The sequence below is a fragment of the Plectropomus leopardus genome, chromosome 19 (assembly GCF_008729295.1).
Source record: "Plectropomus leopardus isolate mb chromosome 19, YSFRI_Pleo_2.0, whole genome shotgun sequence".
Lineage (NCBI taxonomy): Eukaryota > Metazoa > Chordata > Actinopteri > Perciformes > Serranidae > Plectropomus > Plectropomus leopardus.
Genome location: NC_056481.1, coordinates 22,413,966 through 22,439,532, shown reverse-complemented (window position 1 = coordinate 22,439,532; position 25,567 = coordinate 22,413,966). Strand labels below are relative to the sequence as shown.

General features: G+C 38.8%; 1 protein-coding gene across 1 annotated transcript in view; it reads right to left on the bottom strand.

Annotated features, from left to right (window-relative positions):
- Positions 1-25,567, bottom strand: part of LOC121958674 (ras-related protein Rab-26) — a 95,189-nt gene that overhangs the window by 52,122 nt on the left and 17,500 nt on the right. The window contains exons 3-4 of the mRNA XM_042507760.1: positions 2,765-2,806; positions 306-372 (exon numbers count right to left, since the gene is read on the bottom strand). Of these exons, the coding sequence (XP_042363694.1) occupies positions 306-372; positions 2,765-2,806 (109 nt within the window). The remainder of the gene's footprint in view (positions 1-305; positions 373-2,764; positions 2,807-25,567) is intronic.

The following is a 25,567-nucleotide window of genomic DNA, read 5'->3' as shown; positions in this document are numbered from 1 at the left end:
GCTCTCGCTTAAGGGAACTTGCACGCCACAGAGCCTCTGGCGAATGTCTGCACACACGGACATATATATACACACATCAGTCTATCAAATCAGCTGAGTGTTTTTTTTTTTTTTGTCATCCCAACAGGACAGAGTGAGCAACAGGGAGACTGTCGATGTCAATCACACGTTTGAAGAAAACAAGGGCAATGAAACATCAGGAGAGCAGAGTAGTTTGGCTGTCAGGGGGGGATGAAAAAGTGGAGGGGAGGCATGTCAGTCACAATCAAACAGGCTCATGCTGACAAAACACAGAGGGATCCTACCGTTAGCGTCGCGGTAGTAAGCATGTGTGACACTCCGGAAACGCTCCTGTCCAGCAGTGTCCCAAATCTAAAAACAGAAGAACAAGAGGACAACTTTCTCTTTAGCATCACAATTTATGTACAATATTGAGCATGTCTCTGTGAAACAATTTTGCAGGGTAGGTGGACTTTAGTTTGGCCAACTTAGCGTTATTCTAGAGGTGATTTTTAGTCTTTCAAAATGAAAAAGCAAAAATGTCAGTTTGACCTTACTAGTACCAAATCATAGTTACAATACTGCAACTAAACCTGTGCTTTGCATTGCAAGAAAGTGGTGGAGTCATTACGAAGATAATGAGACTTTGACAATGCTGGCTGGATGTTATAAAGGGCATTTACATCTTTATCCGACCTCGGGTTATTGCTTTATGCTACACACTGTTGAAACTTCCACTGTCATCGTCTGCCTACTTAATTTTTCTGCTTTGCATTTTACACAGGCTTTTTGTCACATTTTACATGAATGTGAAAAACAATTCAAAAGAGGCAAACTGAATAATTGAAATAGAAGGTCAGAAACACAACTTTGTTGAAGGCCTGAGTGTGTGGCAGGTATCAGTATGTTTGTGCAAATGCGTGTGATATGGTAAAAACTGGAATTATTGCCTTGTGGTTAATTACATCGGTGAACCAGTCAAGCTGCAGTTTACAATCCTGTCTGTAAAAACATGGATGCTTCACATACATCTTCAACCCGGCAGCACAGAAGATCTATACAATCAGCACAGATTCAAGGTGGACACCCAAGATTAATGTCACCAGTGTAGTATCTGACCAAATGTCTCCCCTTCTGTTACTGAAATATTACATCGAGTGCTGGCCAGGAAAGTGTTTTTCCAAAACATTATGATGTCACAGTGAAGTTCAACCTTTTGAAAATTAAATTTCACCGCTTCATCATTTTATCCTATTAGACATTTGTGTGACATTTTGTCATAATTAGCATATAAATTCTTGAGTTATGGGCAAAAATATGTTTTGTGAGGTCACAGTGACCTTGACCTTTGACCACCAAATTCTAATCAGCTCATTCTTCAGTCCGAGTCGACATTTGTGCCAATTTTAGGAAATTTAAGACATTCAGACGATCTTGACATATCACGTTCACAAGACCGAGACAGACACAAGGTCACAGTGACCTTGCCATTGCCTCCAAAATATAATCAGCACATTGTGGAATTCAAGTGTATGTTTCTGCCAAATTTGAAGAAATTCCCTCAAGATGTTCTTGAAATATTGTGTTCATGAGAATGAGACAGAGGAGGTCACCTAGACTTTTGACCTATGGCTTGGCTAGTACTAACCCAAACCATGACCTCTGTGCCCTAACCCTAACAGCCTCTGACCTTGACGCATTGACGTGATTAATGCTAGTCAATCACAGTACAGTAGGGAGGGGATAGGGATACCAATTCTGGGGGAAAAAAAATGTGCTTCTGTGCATTTTACAAATTGTAGCACCTGAACTGTAACTGCACCAATAGACGTGCATCAAAATCTGCTGTGGTGCCATTGGTAAGTTGCTAACACCCAATTCCCATAATACTTTGAGCACACCCAATTAATGACGTCACTTTTTTTCTTTTTTGTGGTTTACTTTGTGTTTATTAGATTGCACATTCTAGTAAGCGTAAAAAAGGAAGACAGAGGGGTTAACATGCAGCAAAGAGCATCAGTTGGAGTAATCTTGCTTCTTACCACCATTTCTCTCTCCTTCCATCATGCACCCACCACAATGTAATCTCATAACTTTTTAGTTACAGATCAAGACAATTCTAAAATGCATAACTATCCAAAGGTTTGTTAAAATGGGAGCAGTTTGTGTAAGACACTTAAACACGGTTATGAAGTATCATACTGTGATGTTGTTACTAGCTAAACCATTCTATTTTTCAAGTTTGGAGAAGTTTATGGAGCTTGCGCCTGGGAAATCACCTGAAATATCATGTGACAGAAAGACTGATGGATGAACACAGATCCATTAAAGATCAGAAAGATGGCAGATGAGAGAGCGTGAGTGTTGTGTAATTGAGGTGAAAAACTCATCAGACAGTATCTAATGCTGTTTTAGAGCTGCCAAGGTTTCATGGGCATCTCTGCCTGTCTCTCGCTGATAACTTCCAGGCTTGATAATCTGATGGAAAAGTCTTGTTATTCCCTCTGGTGTCTTCAGTCAGGCAGAGCAGGAGGCTAATTGACTGATAGAGATTAACCAAGGCCTCATTAAGTCATCGTTTGGGCGTCTTCGCCCTCCCACAGCAGGGAATGAAGATATATGGGAAGTATGTGCACCATGGGAAACAGTTGCTGGTGATTTCTTATTAAAAAGAATACACATAAATCTTCATTTTGGTAAATAAAAGTACCTCTTAAGGAGTTAAACAGAGACTTGAAGATTCTTAGAGATGCGTTTTTCTTACCTGCAGTTTGACCTTCACAGCATCAATGGTCATTACTTTATTCTGGGAGACAAAAGAAAAAAATAATTAAACACAAGCATTGCAACAAGAATTGATAAAAATAATTGACACAAGTGAGTAAAACAGCTGCATAAAATATTACAGAGACTTTAGAACCACACTAAACGATGCTTTCAAGGGCTGCAAAAGGGGAATGCTCTTTTCTAAATGGAAAAACAATTTAGAAAGAGAGTCCATTGGCATGTAGCTGTCTTATGGTTAGCATTTTGCAACCACGGTAGGCGTAGAAAGGGCCTGGCCTCTTCCGCAAGGCTCTTTTTTTTCATGATGCAAATGCACACGCACACCTTTTGTTATGACGAAGACCTTTGTTTCAGGGAGTTGCATCATTTACTAACACCATAGCTGCCAAGTATAGCGCTCTCACACACACACATGCACACACAATAGCTTTCCAATACCGCTGCAATATCTTTTCATGAGGAGAATAATTGGCTGTGGGGATCTTTTCAAAATGACACCAAGTTTTTGGTTACCGGTTGCAGCAGCTCCAGCTTCATTTTCAGATAATCTACCACACGGAGTGCAGATCTAACTCTGCAATCTATCATTACACTAGAAGTGATATGATTGGCAAGCAAGATAGAAGGGCACACAGCCTTGGTCAGGACCCAGTGGGGATATCAGCAACCCTGACTAATATGTTTCATGGAGATACAGGTTTAGAATCGGTGCAAGCGCCAACCGTATTTTTCTCTGCATTTTAAACATGTCTTATTATCCTGTTGTGAAATATTTAAAACACACATCACACTGTCTATTGAATGCTTGCTCAGATACTATTGCTGTGTCTGATGATCCCTGGACACATTATGCTTCATCCTGACAGTCATCCAATATCTGCCTCTTACCATGAAGCAGAACAGGGTGGTAAAATTTCAGCATGCAGATGCAAAGGATGCACACAGTATAATGTTTCTTGGATGAGCAGACCGCTGAATCTGTAATTCAGTCACAAGCTTTGAGGTCTCTGTGGGGTGAAAGATGAAGACCTCGGAGAGTTCTCCAACTGCAGAAGCAGATCAGCTGTTTTTGATCCAAGAGGAAAAATCCAACAAAAAGGGCCTTAAACCACTCTGGATAGGAATGATGGTGTTAAAAAATAGGACAGAGAAATCAGACAAATTAAATTGAAACTGACCATTCGCTCAACCTCCTCTGGAAAATGATTGTTCAATCATTGCTTAGCATCCGTAATGAGGCACAGCTTTGGATTTCTTCGCATGTTGAAGCGCTGAGTTATGGAGAGACTGATGGTTGTCATCTAATCTGTTTGGAAGTTCCTTTTTTGTTGAGCCAGTTCAAATTAAAAACACAAAAGCAAAAGTGGATTAAACAATGGACCTCATGCAAGAAAAAGTATCAACATTTTCTCCTGTTTTCGCTTGTTTCAACGATTTGTTCTTATTTTGTTAGTGCCCACTGAATTTGGGGATTCACCAATGTATTTTTTTATTTCTGCTCCCCTCTTAGGTTAGAGGAAATTTTAAAAGTAGTCAGAAGCACTCTTACCAAGATAAGAGAAAAACATCATGCTTTCACAGGAAACAAACTGTCCAGCGCAAGGAAAAATACATGTAATATTTGAGGGACATCTAAAAAATGCACAAATGTCATTTAGTGGGCCTCATGCAGTATCATTCTTTTAAATTTTTCTTAAATCTGCTCTTACCCAGATGTGCTCAATGATGAATCCCACTTCATCGCAAGTCACCTGTCAGCATATAGGTAACGCCCCCTGAACACTATATGAGAGCAGGTTTTGTGCCGTGTGCAAAGACTCATGGCCAAGACTGGAGAGATGGCATCAAAAAAAGGTTGGAAGAAGAAGAAGAACTTCTGCAGTAGTGAAACTGACATAAATAAAGTAAATGTGATTTCAGGGAAAAGCATTTAAGTATTAAAAGTAATCTTCATTTTAACATCAGTTATTGAATAATACTAGTGGAGTAAAAAATAGAATATTTCTCTCTTAAGTGTAAGGGGGAGTCTATCACTTTATGGGTTTTCCCACATTTAGAAAACCTTCATATACACACTAATTTCATTGGAAAAGGGTTTTATGGTCCTGCAGAACCAGAAAAGAGCGTCAACATGCTGATCAATAGTCCAGTTACAGATCTTGTGTCTTTGTGTACATGTACGCCGAGACATGAACAGGAAATGAAAACGCCAACCCAGTCTTTCTTTGTCAGTGAAGTTAGAAAGAATCTGACAAAACAAGAAAGATGATAGTGACGGGAAAAATACAGCAGTTCACTCTGACCAAAAGTAATAGTTGGTCAGACAACTCCATCAAAATCTCAGATGAGACCCTAAAGGACAGATCATTTTGGCTCCAAGAAAAACAGGAAAGGAGTCGACAGCAGAAAACGCTGGATTTGTTGGCAGAGAGATTGAAGTTATGATTGCTTTTCACACGCAGATGAAAAAGTCTTTTTTCATCAAGGCAGCATCAGCTAATCATAGTGGGCAGGTTAGCGGGTCAGACGACAAGAGGCCCTTCCTTATGATGACCGAAAATAGCTGAATACAAAGTAGAAAGATGGGCAGTCAAAATTAAAAAGCTTGTCAACATGCACACACATAACACACAAAATTGCATTCCATTAAAGTGAATTGAAAATATCTGCTGGCTACGTTGAGGTGGTTTGTAGAATACAAAACTCAAACAACAGGCTGGAGCGACCCTGAAGGCAAGAGGCTCAGCAAAGTGTGCTCGTGAAAATAAACTCATCACAAGAGCAAATAAAGCCTAATTTATTTGGTCACTTTGCTTAACGCTGCATCGCCAGCACTGAAAGTTCCTTTTGGTTTACATCCAGCTCCCTGCTTTGTAGTTAAACTTCATATCCAGAGGCTGTGTTTGTGGGTTTGAGGCCTTGAGCAATTGGCCCACTCTCCGACAACATACTCTCCCTCATTCTTAATGCATTTCATACATATTGCATGGGGTATTGAGTTACAGTTAGTTTACCTTACAAATGGGAAACACTTAACATCTTCTAACCCTCATTTGCAGCATATATACTGCAAGATACACCTGGAAAGAGTAACTCCCCAAGGGTAGCCTCTGGAAACAAACAATAAGGTTTTGCACAGCAGTTTGTGCCAACAGAGGTGCGGGAGTAGTCTTGCACAATGGCTGTTGCAGAGGGTTATTGATTCTGACACTGTCAAAATCAGGCCGACTCTGTCATTTGCTTACTTATTGCTGCAGAGCAGCTCACTGACATTTACATGAATGTTTTTACAAGTAGGACCAATCAGTGTCTCCTGGTACCAGCTGCACAAATTCATTTATAGTATCCCAACCCAGCACCAAAACATATGCACTGAGTTACAATCCATAACTTTTGTTACGTTTCTCCATCATAAGGCCACTTTCAGACAACCCTGCAAGAGAAAGCTCAGCCCCCTCATCCATTTGTTTAGATTTGGATTGGAATAAGCCCTTAGTATCTGAACTGCCAAGAAAAAGCTCCAAAACAACCTGAAGTTAAAGAAATAAAAGAGGTAGCACTGTAGTATAGTGGGCTACCACTAACAAAGCAATATTTTTCCCAGTCAGCACATAGGCATGCTGTAACAAACATTTTCTGGGGTTAGCTGTGCTAACTGCACACTGGGGGACTTTTGGGGATTGGATTCAATATTTGCATTTTATTTTTTAAAAGTAGATATAATAACCATGTTGCTAAATTGCACCAATTGCACAACAATATGCTTGTCACAATGTGTAATGGAAAAGGAGAGAGCCAAAGTTGAAACAAAATCGCACATTGGGTGAGATATACAGGTGCAGCCATTTCAAATCCATTTGCTGCTGCACTTTGGCTCCACCATCACCACCACTTTATTTAGCTGCCAGGAGCAGATGTTTCAGGGCTTTCAACCATTACAAGTAACCAGTAATGGTTATTTAGAGCCGCAGGGGGTTTGCTGCAATATGCAGTTTATTTGGCTCGTTCATGCAGGAGCTGCGACTGAAATGTCCCGATTAATGGCTGATGGATGCAGGACTAACAGAAGCTGGAGTGCTACAGTGACACAAAGTGCTACTAATATTTTACTTAACACCTCAGTAAAGATGTTAGCGGTGCCGTGTGTAGGCTGGGTGTTTATGTAACCAAGTCTTTAACACAATCCGGCGGATGTTTCAGTTTTGATGTGAAATCTATCAGCTTCCTGTGATGAGCAGATGTAGAAATGAGAAGCAGGTTGATATAGAAAGAAATACCAGAAATCATGGTTTTGTCCATGTATTATATTTTTCTAGTCATACTGAATATGATAAGAGATTAAACCTTGACATAGATCTATATTCATGTTGTCTTCAAGTCATTTTTAAATCCTTTTTATTAAAGGAAAACTGTAAATAAAGTTGATTTGACACCACCTTGACAATAGGACTAGTCATTATTATTACCTTTAGCTCCTTCTGTATTATGAGTAAGTTGTTCTTTAGCAGGATCACCAAAAAAATGAAACTGTTAAATGTAAAAATAATACTAATCTGAGGCTGTATTTGGCACTTACATTGAATCTAAAGTCTCATATCTATGGTGTTGCTGACCTGGAAAGACAAACAGAAGCTTGGCATTTGTTTTTTTTTTTTTGGCTGTATGACATACAAGGACACATATGTGAACCAACACACCTGTGCTCATGTAGACACAAAGGCAAACAAACACTTACTAAACAAAGGCTTGGGCCTGTATTTATCAAGTGTCTGGGTGTAGGAAGTCAGTTATAGCCTGCATGTAAATGACTGGTTAACACCATTATGAGATTTAAGCTATTCATTAATAATCATGGGCACGTTTCATATATCTATGCACATAAAAAGAGGTGCATATTTTCTGCTTTTCAAATTTAAACACTATATTTCAAATTCAGCTGCCAAAAAAAACACAACACTTCTTGGTGTGTCATAAAACAGTGATGTCACACTCTCTCCAAGGAATGGTCCTTCTTGATGAAAGTAAGCGAGACTTCATAAATAACTCAAAGTGTGAGTGTTTTGAGTCGTAATTCAACTTCAGTCAAAATCTGGGTGTGATTCTGAGATGCTTGATATGTAAGGGTTCGGGGTCCCACCTCCTTTGTTCATTGCTTAGTCCTGTCTTCTCTCTCTCTGTTGCCCTCTCTTATAGGAAACAATCTGCATGGCTGCTCTGGTAATGATTTTTCAATAACCACAGGCTCCAATTCCATCTCGTCTTTTCTCCCATCCCCACAATTTTTCTCATTGCCCCCTCAACCTCTTCACTTACTCACTCTGTTTCTTTACTCTCCCTCCTTTCACCCACTCTTGTTTCGATCCTCTTACATTATTATAAGGTCTGCCCAAGCTGCTCAATAACCAAAGTAATGAAAGTGGAGACCAGCAGAGAAAAAGAAGTCTGAGAAGGAGCAACGAAGTTCAAAGACTTCAAGAAGGTTCAAAATATAGAGTGTGCTGTGTGCGACTGTGAGAGCTTGTCTTTCTTTTTCTCTCCGTGTACAAAAACTTCTCAACAGCCATCTGTTACAGCCGAAATCTACCGTCTCCCAGGGTCATATTTGGAGGAACATCCACATAACTCAGATGAAAACAAGCCCTGCGGTCACACAAAAAAAAAATTCAAGTGTGAGCTCAAGGATGACTGTGGTCCAGCCTACAGGCACCTTGAACCACATCCAAATCTGATTACACTGATGTGGGTCAAAGCACCCCAGCTCATTAGAATAAAAAGAGCCGTGTTATTAGATTCATTGAGGATTGTAGTGTGTTGTGTTATTGCCTCAATTTATGATGGTTTCAAATATGTAGTTTTTCTCTCTGCAGTTACACATTCATTATTAAATGCACAACACTCAAAATTAAAGGAATACTTCATCCACATATCGATTACTCACCCCGTGTTAGATTGAATTAGTGACAAGAACTTTGCTTTTCTCGCATGCCTCTGCAGTGAATGGAGAATACAAAAACTGAGAAAATTCTTGATAAATTTAAGTAAAAAGGGGCACATCCGCCACAGCATGGTGACAAATGCCAGTCAATGCCAATCTGTAGTTTTCAGAAACATATACTGCATGCATTTCTTTCTGTTGATACTTGTCTAATGGCTGGGAGTGAGTCTTTTTTTGGATAATGGGACTTGAGAGCAATGGGCATTTGTTTTTGGGATAATGGCCTGTCATAGAAATAGGATTTTGGTCCAAAGGGAAATCTTTTTGGGACTAATAGGGGTTGAAAATTCGGGCGGTCCGAACAATGGGCAGTGTGTCTCAGTACTTCCCAAACACATTAAGTTTTTGCTCAAATATTACTATTTAAAACACTTCCACATAAACAGGCATGGACGAGTAGCTCACCTCAACAACTCAATGTTTCTTCATGAATTTAACATAAGATGGAATGAGTCATTGATATACAAATAGTCATTTTTTGGATGAAGTACTTCTTTAAAGTTTGACAGAAAAGTTTGATACAAATATTGATAAAAAAAAAAGTATGTGACATTATCTTTTTCCAAATAGGCCCTGCTTATTACAAACCAGCTAAAAGAGCACAGATTTAATAGAAAATACAAATGCCTCTCATTAGAATTAACCTGTTCAAATTTTGGAAGATAAAAACTTCCATGCACTATCATGTAATGTTTGTTTAAATCAAATGTCACATTTCCTGTAGAATTTGGCACCTTATCCCCAAAAATAAACTAAGAGGCTTCAATAAGGAGCTGAGCAAATCAGTGTTTAAAGTTGACACAAAGAGGTCTTAAGTCATATTCTTGAAGGTGTGTGTGTTCGCTGATAAGCATGGCAGCAGTAAAGTGACAGATTGTGGAATGGGCTTTGACAGACTGACAATTTTTTAGTGGGCTGTGCAGACACCCACACGTCGCCACATAGACACACACACACAAATATACATGCACAGAGCATTAAGTAAGGACGACCAACACACACATTAGACCACAACAACACATACTCAACAGTCATTAAAACACAAAACAACACACAAACACACAAGCTAAGAATAAACACACAAACGCCTACAGACAATGCTGAGTTATTGACAAATAACCATTAATATTCATCTGCAGCCTCGCGAACCAGACAGCTCGAAGCTATCTGTCAATCACCCTGTCGGCCTGACCAGCACTTACTTTGAATATATATGAGTAATCAGGTCTTCCAGCTCAAGAACTTACCTAAAGCCCTGAGGACTGATCAATAACATCATACAGATAAACATTTTATTAAAGTCGTCTATCTATAACCTGCTATATATAACAGTAAAGGGCTGTGGCATTGGCACAGTTGCTGCAACAGTGTAAAATATATTAATTTTCTGACATGCAGTCCCTATTGGCCGTCATATAAGACCATCAAAACAATGACATCAGCAAAAATACTGTAACTGCAGCCATGTTTTCCTTCTCAACTGTGTTCCTTTGTTTGTCCTGCCTTAAAAAAACAGCTGTGAAGTTTTATTCAATCATTTTAGTCACTCCCTGTTTTTATTTCCAGTGCCAGCTGTGAGGTTGACTTGTATTGATCAGTCCATTTCAAAGGCTGCACTAATGCTGTGGCTCTTTCCAAAGTGGCGTTATGTTTCTGACACATTTGATTTGTTACAACCACTAAAGTCTTTAAGCAGCAAAACAGTACAATAACAAATAAACATCTAGGAACAGTTCGTCAGTGACACCTTGCTGCATAGCAAAAGTAGCACATCAGCACCTGTCTTGTTGTCTTTGTGAGGTTGCCAGGCAACAAGCGGAGACTTGAGAAAATGGCAGGCGAACAAAAAGTCCCCGAGTAATCCTTCGTTAATCCACAATATGTTTTTTTTTTTTACACTAATTAGTGAGCTTTAGACGTGCCACTTGGTGGATTTTGTTATGTTTGCACAGAGGTAAGCTAGCTGTTTACCCTTGTTTCCAGTCTGCATGGTAAGCTAAGCTAACCAGCTGATTGCTCCAGCTTTGTTATTATAGTATTTTCTCATCCAACTTTTGGCAAGTAAGTGATTAAGTGTTTTTTCCAAGAATGTTGAACTTTTAATTCCAAATCAGTGTCTGCATTGGATGTGTACGTCCACAGTACTGCTGCGCACTGGAAGCAGCTCCACCAGCCCAATACAACATAACTGTGCATCTTACAATTATTTTAGTCATCAATTGATTTCTCCATTAACAGAGCAATCGGTCTATAAAATATCAGAACACTATTCATTTCCTGCCATTCACTAATCAGCTGAAGGGAGACTGCAGATCTTCAAAAAGCTCTGTGTCATTACAGTGTCTGCAAACAAAGACTTTTAGCCTCCCTCCATACTGCTAGTGGACTAAGCTCTCTGCTCATTCGCTGGCAAAAGTCTGGCGTCATCTGTCAGACTTTTGCCAGTGAAAAAGCTTCTGGCGCTTGCAGCTTGTGAAATGTTGATTGATTCAAATTAAAACATATGGATAGATGAATAACTAAGTAGAAGTAGACTATAAAGTGACATAAGAGGATAATATCAAAGTAAAGTACAAGTATCTCAACGCTCTGTACCTAAGATCTCAGAAATGAATTACTGATAGTCTATGAGCAAGACAAGTAGAGCAGTTTGAGGATTTTGTCTGGGTTAGGACTTTGACGTTAAGCAGCCAAACACATTTAGAGGAGATAAACAGTCAGGTGTTTCTCTGGCAGAGTAGCACATCAGACAAAGTTTACAGACACAAACTAAACTGTCAGCATTTGGCTTTTAGCTGCTGTTAATTTTCTCCCTCGTTTCTACTTCACTGTAGGGATGTAAACAGTGAAACTGCCAGCAAACTTTATCAAAAAGCTTTTACAACAAACACATACACACACATGCATTACCTATGCATCTCTCAACAGCGCTCAGTCTAATTAGTGCTGACTTAATGTGTATTAATTATTTTGGTTTGCTGGCTCTTCAAGTTTTTTTTAGCAGGAAACTGGGGCTCAGATAAAGACATTATCAGAAAACCCTGAGTGGCTGTGCGAGAGATGAATACAGAAACTACTCTAGGCACTCATATGACAATGACATATGTGCTCTATAGCAGGTTACTGAAATCAAAAGTTCATAAATTAAAAGGAAATAAAAGAAAGTCATTTCCTCTCGCTGGCCTTGGGTTCAAGTAAAGCACTGTAGCATGAACAACCACTATGCCCCTCTGTCAAAAAAAACTGGTCCTCACAAAGGCTGCACAGAAATATTGCTAATGAAGGAACTACTTCACTGACGAGAGAAAAAAGAAACAATGAATCCCCGTTCTCTGACAAACTTTCATCAGCATAACACGCCCCGCTGATTTTGATTGAGAACTTTGTTCTCCTAAAGTCTTTACTGTTGTACTGAAGTTAATTAAAAGATAATATTATCTTATCTGTATGTGTTACATGCACTTTGCAGATTCAAAACCAAACAGTGAAACATGCACTCTAGACCCAGAAGTGACAGTTGCAATCTGAGGTGCAACACACCAACAAAGACAAGACAACAAAACGAAAGTGCAACTTAGTAGGCAAGAAGGGCAGCACCTATCTATTTTTTTTCAATTAATCTCACTTGTATTTCTTTGATTATTCCACTAATATAATGACTACTTTATTAATAATTGTGAAGATTTTTTAATATAACTATTCAATTATCCAAAAATAAATATCAGACTTGTCTCTTGAAAATATTGGGCCTCAAACTCGAAAGGATTGCTGTCACACATACATATCAGCATTTTTACAAAATCAATGGTGTCGATTACGTTAAATTGCCCCGACCCTACCAACATATAACTGCTTTGCAACAGAGGTCTTCTAATAGTCTTGAATCTGATTATTTGACCTCTTTTGGCCACTTGAAATCAATGAAACAAGCCACATCACTTTTGTAAAATGTTTGGAGCTCCATGTTTCTGGCCACCTTTTCGTTTTCTTTTGGTCTCCTGAGGGAAATATCTGGCTCTTTGGGTTCTTTATGCTCTACTGTGTTCACCAGCTTGTTACTAACTTTGTCTGTTTTTTTTTTTTGACTGCTGCTGGACAGCTTACGTACGGTCAGTTTATTACAGCTTTTTTACAGTTTGGCCGGATAAAGAGGAAACAGGCCATGGGCAGAGATATGAAAAAGTCCCTGCCACCTCTCCTACATTGAAGCAAGACACAGACTTTGTGCTGGTTTTGCATCTCTTGAAGTTGTAATGCATCTTTTTGTGTTTCTGTGTCTCCTTGTGGTTGTTTTTTGTCTCTTTGATGAAATTTTGTTTCTTATTAGGGTAAGTTTGAGAGATAATTTTGTATTTTTTTGGCTGTTCTGTGTTACTTTATGGCTGTTTTGTGTTGCTTTGTAGTCCATTTGTGTTTCCTAGTTGTTTTGGATCCTTTTGTAGTCATTTTGTGTTTCTTTGATGTAATTTTGTGTCTTGTTGGGATAGGTTTGGGCATTTATGAGGTAATTTTTTGTCTTTTTTAGTTGTTTCTTCTAGGTCATTTTTTTGTTTCCTTGCAGTTATTTTTTGTCTCTTTGAGGTCATTTTTTGTCTTATCGGGGTAAGTTTTTGTTTTAATGAGGTAATTTTGTTTTTTTTCATAGTTTTGTGTTACTTTGTAGCCATTTTGTGTCTCCTTGTGGTTGTTTTGTGTCTCTTTGTGGTAATTTTGAGTCTCAGTATGTGTTAATTTGACTGACATTTTACAGGTCAAGGCCAAGGGGACTTTTAAAACTTTGGGCCCCTGGGCCTGTGCCCAATACGCCTGCAAAGTTAACTTGACGGAGCAAAAGTCTTTGTGGTGCTTTACAAGCCATCACAGATGGTGGGTTTCAGAGCTCAGTGGTGTTGTTGTCTCATTGTGTCTAAAAGGACCTCTAGAATCGCAGTCATTCACTTATTTTCTTTCAATCCAGCTTAAAAAAATCTTCCAACACATTCTGTTTTGTGTGTATCTAACCATGATTCCTCACCTTGTTTCACTCTGCACTCTCAAAAGCTTCTCAAACAGAAGGAGCAGCCTGCCATGTTAGTTAAGTAGTCTGGAGGAAATGGACATTTGTTCTTGATGAACAGCCAAAATCGCCATTTAGAATCAATAAGAAAGCAGAAGAAGAAAGGTGCTGCATTAAAGACGCAGAAGCATGTATATTTGTTTTCTGGTTTAAGATGAACTAATAGATTGTGTATGGCAGTGCAACAACTGACAAGGGTTAAAGCAGTTTCATGTGCTGTTGACACCGTCTATACTTTCCTGGTGCAAAGTTTGCTAACCTTTTTGATAGAGGTTGTCTCTTAGTCTAATACTCTGAGTGGTATCGGGATGTTTTCCTCTTGGACCTCCTGTAGATTTAGCTGAGCATGTAGGTGGTACACTTTTCTTATTTATTCAGCATGGCGATTCTCATTCACTTCTGATCAGCTCTGATCACATTGACAGATCAATTATCCACTTCGCAACTCCTCAAACCTCTGCAGAGGATAAAAAATTTATTTATGATGAGTTCTGCCTGTGCTGTGTTCTTGGACCACAAAAACATCCAAATTTAGAGAAGGGACACAGTGATTAAAAAAACAACAACACACAGATACACAATAAAAATTTCAAAAAATGGGAAGGTTACATTGGCTGCAATTTGTGCTTAAAGTTAAACTGTCCCCAACTTGTAGTTTTGGCAGCACTTTGCACAGAATCTAATGGCTGCAGCTTTCCATCATCACACATCACATGGCAGCTCTCTGCAGGCTGCACTTTGCTGGTGTTTTTCATCTATATACTTCACCTTGCACAAAGACTATCAAATGGATATAAGTGCAGCTTTAAAAAGTGGCTAGTGTGGCTGCAGACACTTAGTTTTATTCCAAGGTTAACTCTCCTGAGCAGACTGAATAGTGCACAAAAGTAAATGTTACGGTTTAAGCTTCAAGGTTAATTTAAATGAAAACAGATGCAGCCAAGTGAGTAGTGCATTTGTATAATTAGATTAAAGAGAACATTTATTAACTGGCTGTTGTCCAGATTAACAACCGACCCTTATGTGAAAACTGGCTAAAGGCTGCTACAAATAGATTTCACTTAACACAATTAACATCTCACCTAACCCAGGTTAAAACACATAAAGCCCTCCTAAACCCAGCCCTATTCTCCTTTACCCCTCCTCGTCTCCTCTGCCCTCCCCTCCACTTCTGTTGCAGTGGTTTGCCACAGAATGGCTCACACCCTGCATTTGGCAATAAGACCAACTAATCCTGGATTTGTCACCCTCCATAGCTCTCTTTCTTTCCCAATTTTTCTCATTTTCCATCTATTTCTCTCCCGTTTGTGCTTTTTTATTTGTCTTTTCATTGCCCCCAGCCTCCCTTTCAAACCGTCATCCTCCCTGCTCAGCCTTTTTTCTTCCTCCCTCTCCCGCCCTCCCTAGATTCGTATTCCCTCGTGCTGTGCTCCGGCCTGACCTCTGTGATTCCTGCGCAGCTCCATCTGTCGATCAAGTCTCGAAATCTTTAACCTTGTGTTCCTTTTTTTGCACATCAAACTCCTGAGACAATACCCTCCCCTTACCATTTTCTTCATCCCTCAATTCCCATTTTACAATCCAAGCCTTACCCCTCCTTCCCGACTGTTCTGTCTGTAGACTAGTACGCCTAATATGAGATATGCCTCTCTGACTGTCTCTAAGAAGTCCGGCTTAAGGTTTGGATAGCCGTGGACCCATGGGAGCTCCCTCCTTCACTTTCCCTCTTTGTTTCACTGTCACAAATCTCAGCAAAGATTTAGAATCAGGGGCAGCCAACCACGGTGAGTCTGGCTTGTCCACTTTAAAGCTCAGTCTGTGCCGCTTGTCTCTCTATCTCAGGAGAGAGTATTACCATTCTCCTAACCTCTGCTTTTATACAGGTTCCCAGTGGAAATCACCCACTGCTGGAGTGAAAGAATCTATGAAGTCTTATGTCATGATGTTCCACCAATGCTTGTTTCAGTAAAGCATGATTGTTTTTTATGGGCTTTCATTTGAACAAATATGGAAATCACAAAGTCTTCAATCTTTCCTTTTCCTCACTTTGCTCCTCATATATGCTGCAACATAAGCATGTAAGTTTTGGTGTGTTTTAGGTCACTGAAAATGATCAAGGGAAAGGATTTAGAGTTTTAGAGTTTTTGGCTTCTAACGTCAGTGTGCTCAGTTAGCTTCTTTGTGAGGTGACTGCTCCAGGTAGACTTTTTTCTTTTCTCTAGACTTCTTCTTCTTCTTCTTCTTCTTCTTCTTTGCGAGCCTTTAGGGTAAGGGTTAGGGATATAACTGCCTGTTGATTTGCTAGCTCTTGACAGCACCTCAGTTGTGTTTTTGAGTTTGGACAGTTTTTTTTTTTTTTTATCACAGTGTGTCTGTAACCTTTTCTTTAAGGGGTAAAACCCTGTTTTCAAAAAATACCCCTTTAGGCCTTGTCCCCTCTGCATGGACAAGACCTAAAACATAGAAAATACATTTCATTTTGCTTTGTCGTAATCAGGCGGCAGCCTCCAAGGCTTCAAAATGAAGCCAATGCACGTGTGTGAGAAAAACTGCAGTTCCTCTAGAGGCTGGCTCCTAAACAGATTAAATCCCCAAAGACCCCCCATGTTAAAAAGACCAACTTTACAGTTAACGTTTTACAGCCTGGTCCAACAAAAATGGTTCTGGTCTCTACAGCTAATTTCAACATTTATGACAACTGCATCATGTGGGTTTTTTTTCATGACTCACCCATTTACACATTTTATAAAGGCCCAAATGTACGCATATTTAAGGCGATCAGTGAGGCATCACCACAGTCTGTGAGTCAGACCTACTCCTTACTCCTCCACATCTCCGACCTCCAGATATGGTCACTTGAGGCCCCCAAAAACAAAGTCAAGTCTTTAAAGTTACTTAGCTTACTTGGACAATCATGTTGCAGAACAGGGCAGTTTTTCAACATTGCCAAAGTTATCGAAGATATATTTTCTACAAGGTGCTGAAGGTGCTTACTGACTCTGTCTGGGCAGAACAATAGACTCAACAGAACCCCCTACTTTAGGTGTAAGACATGTAATGCCCCTAAAAACCATTCAATCCTTGCAAAGATGCGATAGTGTAATCCAAACAATAGGCTGGAAATCCTATTAGGGCATGTCGCATATTTCCAATAAGTCTTCTTAAACTTCTGCTTAAGCCCAAGTGTTATCTCTCTGTATTAAAAGGACACGGTATGCAAGCTTTTTCAGTTAAAGTATTCCAGGAGCACTGTGTGACATTACAGCTTTTTTTTTTCTTTGAGGCTTTGATATTGTTAAGTAAATAAAGTAGAGGCTGACAGCTTGATGAATAGTCACTGTGTATCTCTGAGGTTTGACAAAGATGAGGGACTTCTCTAAAGGCCGCTGTTTTCTAGATGCAGTCCTGTTTGGCTCGTATGTGTAGGAGGGAGAGTGTTTGCGCCTGATAATCAAAAACTGGAGAGTAAATTAGTTTAACCAAGTAGCACATCTCCGTAGTTGTTGCCTTGCTTTATCATCTCCGCCTTTTATTTTCTCAGAGGCTAGAGTTTGATTATTGTGATTACCGAGCAGTGCTGACATTTGTCATCATACTAACAGAAGATGGAATAAGAAAAGGAAGGAATGGGTGATGGAGAGAAAGACAGATACAGCTTAAAAGATGTGTGTGTGTGTGTGTTTGTGTGTGTGTGTATGGTGGTGGTGTACAAAGGAAAATGAGTTAAAGAAAGTAAAGATATGAAAGGACAGAAATGGTGTCTTGGGCATCAGAAAATCTTTATTCTGTACGTGCAGTCATGCAGTTCATTGCTTTCTTGCTTATTTGTGTGTATCTCGAGTGTGTGTGTGTGTGTGTGTGTGTGTGGCTGAAGGAGGCTGCCCCCCCTCCCCTCAGCTCTTCTGTTCATCCCTCACTCTCCGGGGCCAGTAGTGAGAGGCAGTGTTGCACTGAGATAAAGGCGCAGCCAGAATACCATTGCACAGTCGACACACATGCACACTTTGTGTTATACAACTACTGCTTGTGCTTTTTTTCAAGAATTTTGTGCAGTATTATGCTTTTTAAAATATACAGGGTCCATATGGAGTTCAACTCAAATGTTTTGGGGTTTTTTAAATAGCACGTCAATGCATTTAAAAAAGCCATCTGTGTTTCTGAAGTCTTCATAAAGGAGTTCAGCAAGGAACCTCCTGAGGTCCTCTTATGATAGTTCAAACGAGCCCTTGAAGCCTCTTTTTCAGAGTGTCTGTTTTGTCCTTGGTCACTAATCCAGCATGGCCTTACTGTCTGTGTATGCTAATGTGGTTTCATTCAACTTGTGTTAATACAGATAGAGTGGGGAAGGCTGGATACATTAAAGGAAAGTTCAACATTTTTGAAGAGAAAAACTTATTGGGAGTTTATGTGCTGGACTATTTCTCGGTTGGGACCAGTTTTCTAGCAATCAGCCAAGAGTTCAGGGCATTACTGAACTTGACCAAAGTCTGGCACTTGCTACAGTTCACAACACTTGACCTGTGATCAAAGAGCAACCTCCGAAGCTGAATAATGAGGCCAATGTGAAAGTGCCAAAAACTGCAGTTCATGGCCGCTCCAGAACACAGTCCATCCCCCACGTTAAAATGCCCAACTTAACAGCAATAATAAACATGTTTACAGGCTGGTACAAAAACTGTTTTAGTCTCTGTAGTTTATTTCATAGGCTGTCTGCATTAGTAGCTATTTCTGTTATTTAAACAGCCAAATTGATATAGCTCACTTTAATTATTTTTTTATTTATGAAGCCCATTATCACAAATCACAAAAGCCGTAGAGGCTTTTACAGCATAAAAAATCCCCATGTCCCTGGACAATCCCAGCAAATAAAGAAAAGTTCCCCCTGAAAAAAACATTACACAGGGGAAAGATGGTAGAAACTTCAGGAGGAGCATCTGAGGCGGGATCCCTCCTACAGTACGGACAGAGGTAGTGATGTTATGTAGACTTGTTTTCCCTATTTTTAGTTATTAGGCCTATAAATCTAGTAAAAGTTAGCAAATTCACTGAATGCTCATCATGATCCCGCATTTTGACCCACCATGTCACTAACATGATGTTGTGGGCAGACTTTTGAGTTTTATCTAAACACAAAGAGGAGCGGATCATGAAGGAGAAGGGGTCAGTCAAGTAAGTCAACTAACATGACTAAGAAGAGATGGGCGGTTAAATTAAGTCAACAAAACTACTTGGTTAGGTATAGAAAAAGATTGTGGTTGATGTCAGTAATGTGAGTTAATTCATGTGACCAATGACTAACACTGTACCAATTAGTTTTATTATTGTAATTTTATTATGGTAATTGGTGACTGTTTAGTCTATAAAAGGTCAGAAAAAAGTGACAATGCCAATCATATTTTCCAAGGGCCCAAGGTTTAACCCTCAAATGGCTTGGTTTTATCTGATCAACGGCAATTCCTCACATTTGAGAAGTTGAAACCATAAATGTCTAAATTGCTGTGCACAAGTACCAAATGAACAGTCTAAATAGGTGGCAATTTACTTACTACAAAATGACTAATTAATTGAGTAATGTTTCCACATGAAGGTTAGAAACTAAATTAAAGTGAAACTTCTCTTTTATCTGTGAATTTACAAAAAGCCATGGTGTAGTAAAGTTGTCTAAAAAATGCTCTGGTTGTGGTTCAACTGTAGATGCCTCTGCACTTGGTTTACATTCACCACAGTGGTTAATACTGCAGGATTTTACCATTAAACTATGATGACACTCGTGCCGTGGTTTTCCAGAGACAGTACTCAGCTTATCTTTGCAGAGGCACAGTGCTAATTGCATACCACTACAAAGTTCATGCTTAAGAAATTATTTCCTACATGTGAGACATAAATTAAAGGGTACGTATGATGTTGCTATAGCCACCGAGCATGGAAACATTGATTTGCAGAGCACTGACAGAGTTGGATTAGCCTTGAAATAGCTACAACACAGAGGAAACTATTTTCAGCAGTATGTTGCTTGTCAGAGCTTTGAGCTCCAGTCCTCATTGCTCAGATCAGCTGCCTTTTCCTCTTTTTTTTCCTGTGCCCTTGATTTCCATTCATCCATAGTAGATGTGAAAAATTAGGTGCCATTGTTCTTGTGTGAGGCCTGTATCCATCTTTACAAGAACACACTACGATGTTTGTGTAGGTTTAGGGTTACTATGTTTGCACTTTTTCTCCCTTACAAAACAAAAGTAATTCTGCATTCTATGGGAAACTGTTTTGATTATATTATGATATATTCTGATTATATATTATGAAGGCAAAGAGGATAATATTATAGAAACCCCACCCAGCGTTGCAGAGACAACAAAATCTCTTGGTGTATAAGGAAGTGGCAATAATGTGTTCTTATCATCTCAACATGCTGTTCTGATCCCTGTAATCAATGTCAACTACTATTCAAACATTCTGTGAGAGGCTATTTCCTGCTACCTGATATCTTTACTATAGGGATCACAACCTTGAATGATGTCACATCCTGACATGGAGATATGAAGGTAATAATAAATGATTTAGCTTGGTAAGCAACAGCTTTAAAGCTAATAAAAAAAATGAAATTTTAATAAAGCCAAAAATAAAAGGTCAACTTTTCAGAGAATACTAAAATAACAGTGATTCAACCCGCTGTTTACATAGCTTATGAAAACTGAGACAGAAGCTGCAATGAACATACTGTGTGTTGTTCCTCCTATAAATCTTTATAACATAAACTAAAAGTAATCTAGACATACACGCAATCCTAACAGTGCTGTTGAAACATATATCCCACACGCTGTTATTTCATCTATGAAAACTGTGACTAAAAAAACATGTCAAAGTTGCAGCTATAGTTACATCTATGTCTGTTGACTCATATGTGCCCATGACAGTCAACAAAACTTCCAATATTAATGTTGCTACAAAGAAGCTACAAATTCTACAACATGGATGCTTCCAACAAATCTTTGACCCAGGAGCACAGTGAAGTTGACCTTTGACCATCTTGATATATATTGTTTCTATTCTACATTTTTGTACACTTATTTCATAATTATCTTTTGAATTCTTGAGTTAGAGATGTGTTTTTAAGTCATAGTGACCTTGACCTTTAACCAACAAAATCCAATCTATTCATCCATGAGTCTCAGTGGACATTTGCCAAATTTGAGGAAATTTGCTCAAGGCCATCTTGAGATATTGCATTCATGAGAAAAAGATGGACACAAGGCCGCAATGACCTTTTCCCAGCAAGCTCTAATCAGTTTATCCTTAAGTTCAAATGGACATTTGTGCCAAATTTGGGGAAATACCCTTAAAGGCCATCCTGTGATATCACATCAACAAGAAAGAGTCAGACGCAAGGTCATATGTACCTTGACCTTTGACCACCAAAATCTAATCAGTTTATCCTTGAGTTTAAGCGGATGTTTGTGCCAAATTTGCAGAAAATCACATAGAATGGGACAGAAAATAAAAAATGTTAAGAAATAATGCTGCCTATTGCCAGTGGATATAGGCATAAAAATACATGAGACTGAAGTTTTACTTATGTAAAATAGACTCATTGATTTAGTAATTATATTTGTTGACTAAAACAATAATTAAATGACTAAAATGTAACAAAAAATGAAGAGCTTAAACATTTTTCTACAAAAGGCAAAAAAAATGAACACTGTATAGCCCACGTGATGTCAGCTATACAGTGCACTTGCCCACAGAACCAAACATCAGTATTACTTTTCTCATAATGAATAGTGCATTTGTATGTTTGTAAGGTGTGTAAATTGTATACGCTGTTGCCATCTAAAGACTTTGCCAACTTTAGAATCACCATCACATTAAAAAAAGAAATACAACCCTGCTGCTGTCTTCTGCACAGCTTGTCCAGCCGTGATTTGTGAATATCATTGCTGTAGAAATAGAGTTGATTCATTACCGCTGGCAGAGTGGTGACTACATTATTTTTACAGGAGACGCCTCACAGGAGCATTAATTGATCACCTACCACCTTGCCCTTCCAGCAGGTTAATGATAAGATTTAAATATGAGGGAGTTTGATCTATGACATGAAGAGGGCAGGAGTGAGCGAGACAACACAAACTGTATTTAAAATGTTAATACATACTGGTTTTATTTTATCTACTCCCTCCTCCCTTTTTCATCCCTACAGTGCTTTACCGAAGCAAACTGTATTTTATGTCCAATTAATTAGTGAGTAGTGTGGACGCTGTATAATAAAGCTTTCCAAGCAGGAGTTCGTTAATTGATGAAGCTGCATACCTGCTTTTCTTAATTTTAAAGCCAAAAACATCTGCTTCTTTGAGTCTATGAATATGCATGATCAGATGCTTTCTTATAGGTCTGCCAGTGTGTTCTGTGTTATTTAAAATGCTGTATCCACCTTTGAGGTTAGTCAAGGTAATCCTCAATATCTTGATTTTGTAGCTTCAAGAAAAGTTGCTCATTTTATGGGTTCTCCCAAGAAATGTCTGGTGGATCCTCTGAATTAGTAATCAGAAGAATCACTAAGCCGCTGCTCAACCAGGCCACCAATCAACTGACTAACCAAATGAGATGTACTGTGACTCTAGTAATTGATGGTGGACTCTGAGAACTCGTCTTGTCTTTATGACCAGTACAGGGTGCATCATTTTGTGTGTCAAGACTTTGCACCAGCACGCAAATCTGACATTACAATTTCAGTTGGGCAAAGAGGGCAAATTTATTGTTAATGGGACCAGAAAACTCCCATAAAAATGTGACCTATAGCAGCAATAACAGAGTAGAATATACGAGTAGCTGCATCACCTTGATTTGCCTTTTAACAAGCAGGAAGTTTCTATGCAACATGTTTTTTTGTTTTATTTTTTAATCAGTAGTTACCAATGGTTAGAAGGACTGTCAACAAAGAACAAAATCACGTATGCAGATATTAATACTTGAGAATTGACTGCTTGTGGCTTGATATTAAACTATATGAAACAATATTGAATGATTAGTTCTGTGAACATGCATACTCACCACCAGGGACGTGCACATTAAGTCTTCAAATAACAAGAAAAGGAAATATTGTGCTTGCTTACATTACAGAAACTCAATAATTGCTGGTGAAGCCCAGAAATAAAGTTACATCTAGTTCTGTATCTAAAAAAATATACAAGAATACCGAACAATTATAAATTGTCATACAGGATTCCGTGACCATATTTTCTGGCCTTTGCTTCCCATATTTCACTACAGATATTAGAAATATTTTGTATGATCACCACCATCTCCAACACTACCTGTACAGGGGTTAACCCCCCTGCTGAATAGCATTTTCTTAACATTATCTTCAAGATGAAACTCATTCACAATACTATGCACATATGCAATGTACTGTGTATTCGTCATTGATTGAAATATTCTCTTTTAGTTAGTTAGCTTTCTTTCAACTTTTATAAAAATGCCTCTGAGAAAATAGGCCTTCATCCCACAACATTAATTATGCAGAAAATAGTAACTTGACATTTCTATTCACCTGCTGGTGTCTGAATCCAGCTCTGTAAAGCTGCACTCTCATTAGCTGCCTCCTTTAGCTCTCTCTCCCTTCTATCTCTCTCCCTCTTGCATGCAGCTTTAGCATGTATTTGTGCATATACATACAAACAATTCCTGATCAATTCTAAGTCCTCTGTGGTACATACCAGTACCAAATCAAACTTTTTCAGACTACACCATCATCTCAGCCTGTGTTGAGGGCTCAGATGTATCAGCTCTGTTTGTCAAATCTTTTCATTGTTTGCTCTGATGGTCACTAATTTTCTTCCTGCTGAGCGCCTGAAAAACTCCAGAGCCGGAGCCGCAGAGCTCGTCAACCTACTATGACAACCACCAACTGTGAATTGGCATGTGATTAGCTGCAGCATAACTGCATATTAAACACTTGTTATTACGACAATTTCCATATTTATTGCTTCCTTGCTTTTCTTCTGTCATGACATGTTTGAAAACAACATAAAACACTATCAATGTAAATGCCACAGTTTTTTTAATGTGGTGAAAGCTTATTAAAAATGTATACATTTCTGTTCAAAGTACTTACAGTTCGACAGGTGTGCCAATGTCAGCCTGAAGTTTTTACATCTATAACAATGTGACCTTTTAAAATATTTAGCTTATAGAGCATCAGTGTTTTTACAGTCTGTTCTAGAGGAGAGACAGACAGCGGTGCAATTTACTACAATCTCACTCACCATTTGCCAATGCAAGTACGCAAGCTCTGCAAGTACGCAAGCTCTGCAAGTATGCAGGCTCTGCCATTGAAAAGTCAACATGGCTTATTTATTAATGAAATGTAATCCACCCAAAAGATGTGCGGATAACAAACATGATCACTAAAGGGAATACAGTTCATTCAGGTAACTCAGACACAGGCTGTACCAAAGCAACAAACACAGAGAATACTCTCTTAAGAGAAAGACACTCCCCAAGACAGGCCAAAAAGATTAAATGGAGGGTTTGTCATTTTATACTTTATTTTGTGAAATAAATAGATAGTAACAAAATAATGGCTAATGCATTGCAGAGCTATCCATTTATTCATATTGTGGATTGATTTAAATAACTTAAATAACTGAGATATTTCATTTATAAGAAAGTGACCTTGACCTTTGACCAGTGAAGGCAATCAGTTTATTTTTGAGTCCAAGTAATACAAGGTTCACTAGAGACAGACAGACGAGGCCACATTGAACTTGACCTTTGACCACCAAAATATATTCAGTTCGTTATTGAGTCTAAATGGACGTCTGTGCAAAATTTGAAGAAACTACCTTGAGGTATTCTTGAGATATCACATCCACAAGAAAGGGTAGGCCGGACAGACGACGCCCCAGTGCAGAGGCAAAAAAAGTCATTTCTAAATAACGCCTTGCATAAAAAGCCATCTAGACATATCTATAAATTCTTGTTTTACATTTAAAATTAAATTGAACTCCTTTTTTATGAATAGCAATAAGGGATTCCTTTGTTTTGAATGGGAGGAAATGTAATACAATTTGCCACTTATGTCCCCGGAAGCCTCGGTATCCACTTTCCCAAATATTCTGGGACAGCTCAAAGCGTTAAGTCTGTGTAAATAATTTGTTGAAACCAATCAAAAGTACTGTAGTGTGAGAAGCTGTGCACTGGTGAGCCGGAGCAACAAATTCAGACGAGATCTACCCAGATGGAGAAAACAGAAGTGAATGCAGCAGTGTTGTGATTCCTCATAACAGTGACAAATTAGAGACCAAGACAAATTCTTTCCTCACACAGTTCTAAACAAAGGAGTTTGTTCACAACATTTTCTGTCCATCCATCTTTCACTAATTCGCTCACACACGAAAACACACAAACACATCGTCTGTCATTTCTGAGCAGAGCCAGTTCCAGACAATACCCCACACTCACACTGTTGTTAAATAGAAAAGCAGTTCTTTTGATTTATTTTCCAGCACCATGTCCCTTCTTTAAAATGTCTAATTATAAAACTCATTCTTAGCAGTGACGACAGTAACCTGAGGGGCTGCAGTCGACTACTCAAAGTCAAACTCCAATTTATTTTTAAAAAACTAATTTTAACAACTTGATCAAAGACTATAGGAAGGCAATACAAATATAAACTCACAGGGGTATGAAAGTCTGCCAGTAGCCAGTTTGGATCCCAAAACTGGCAGAGAAAAGGT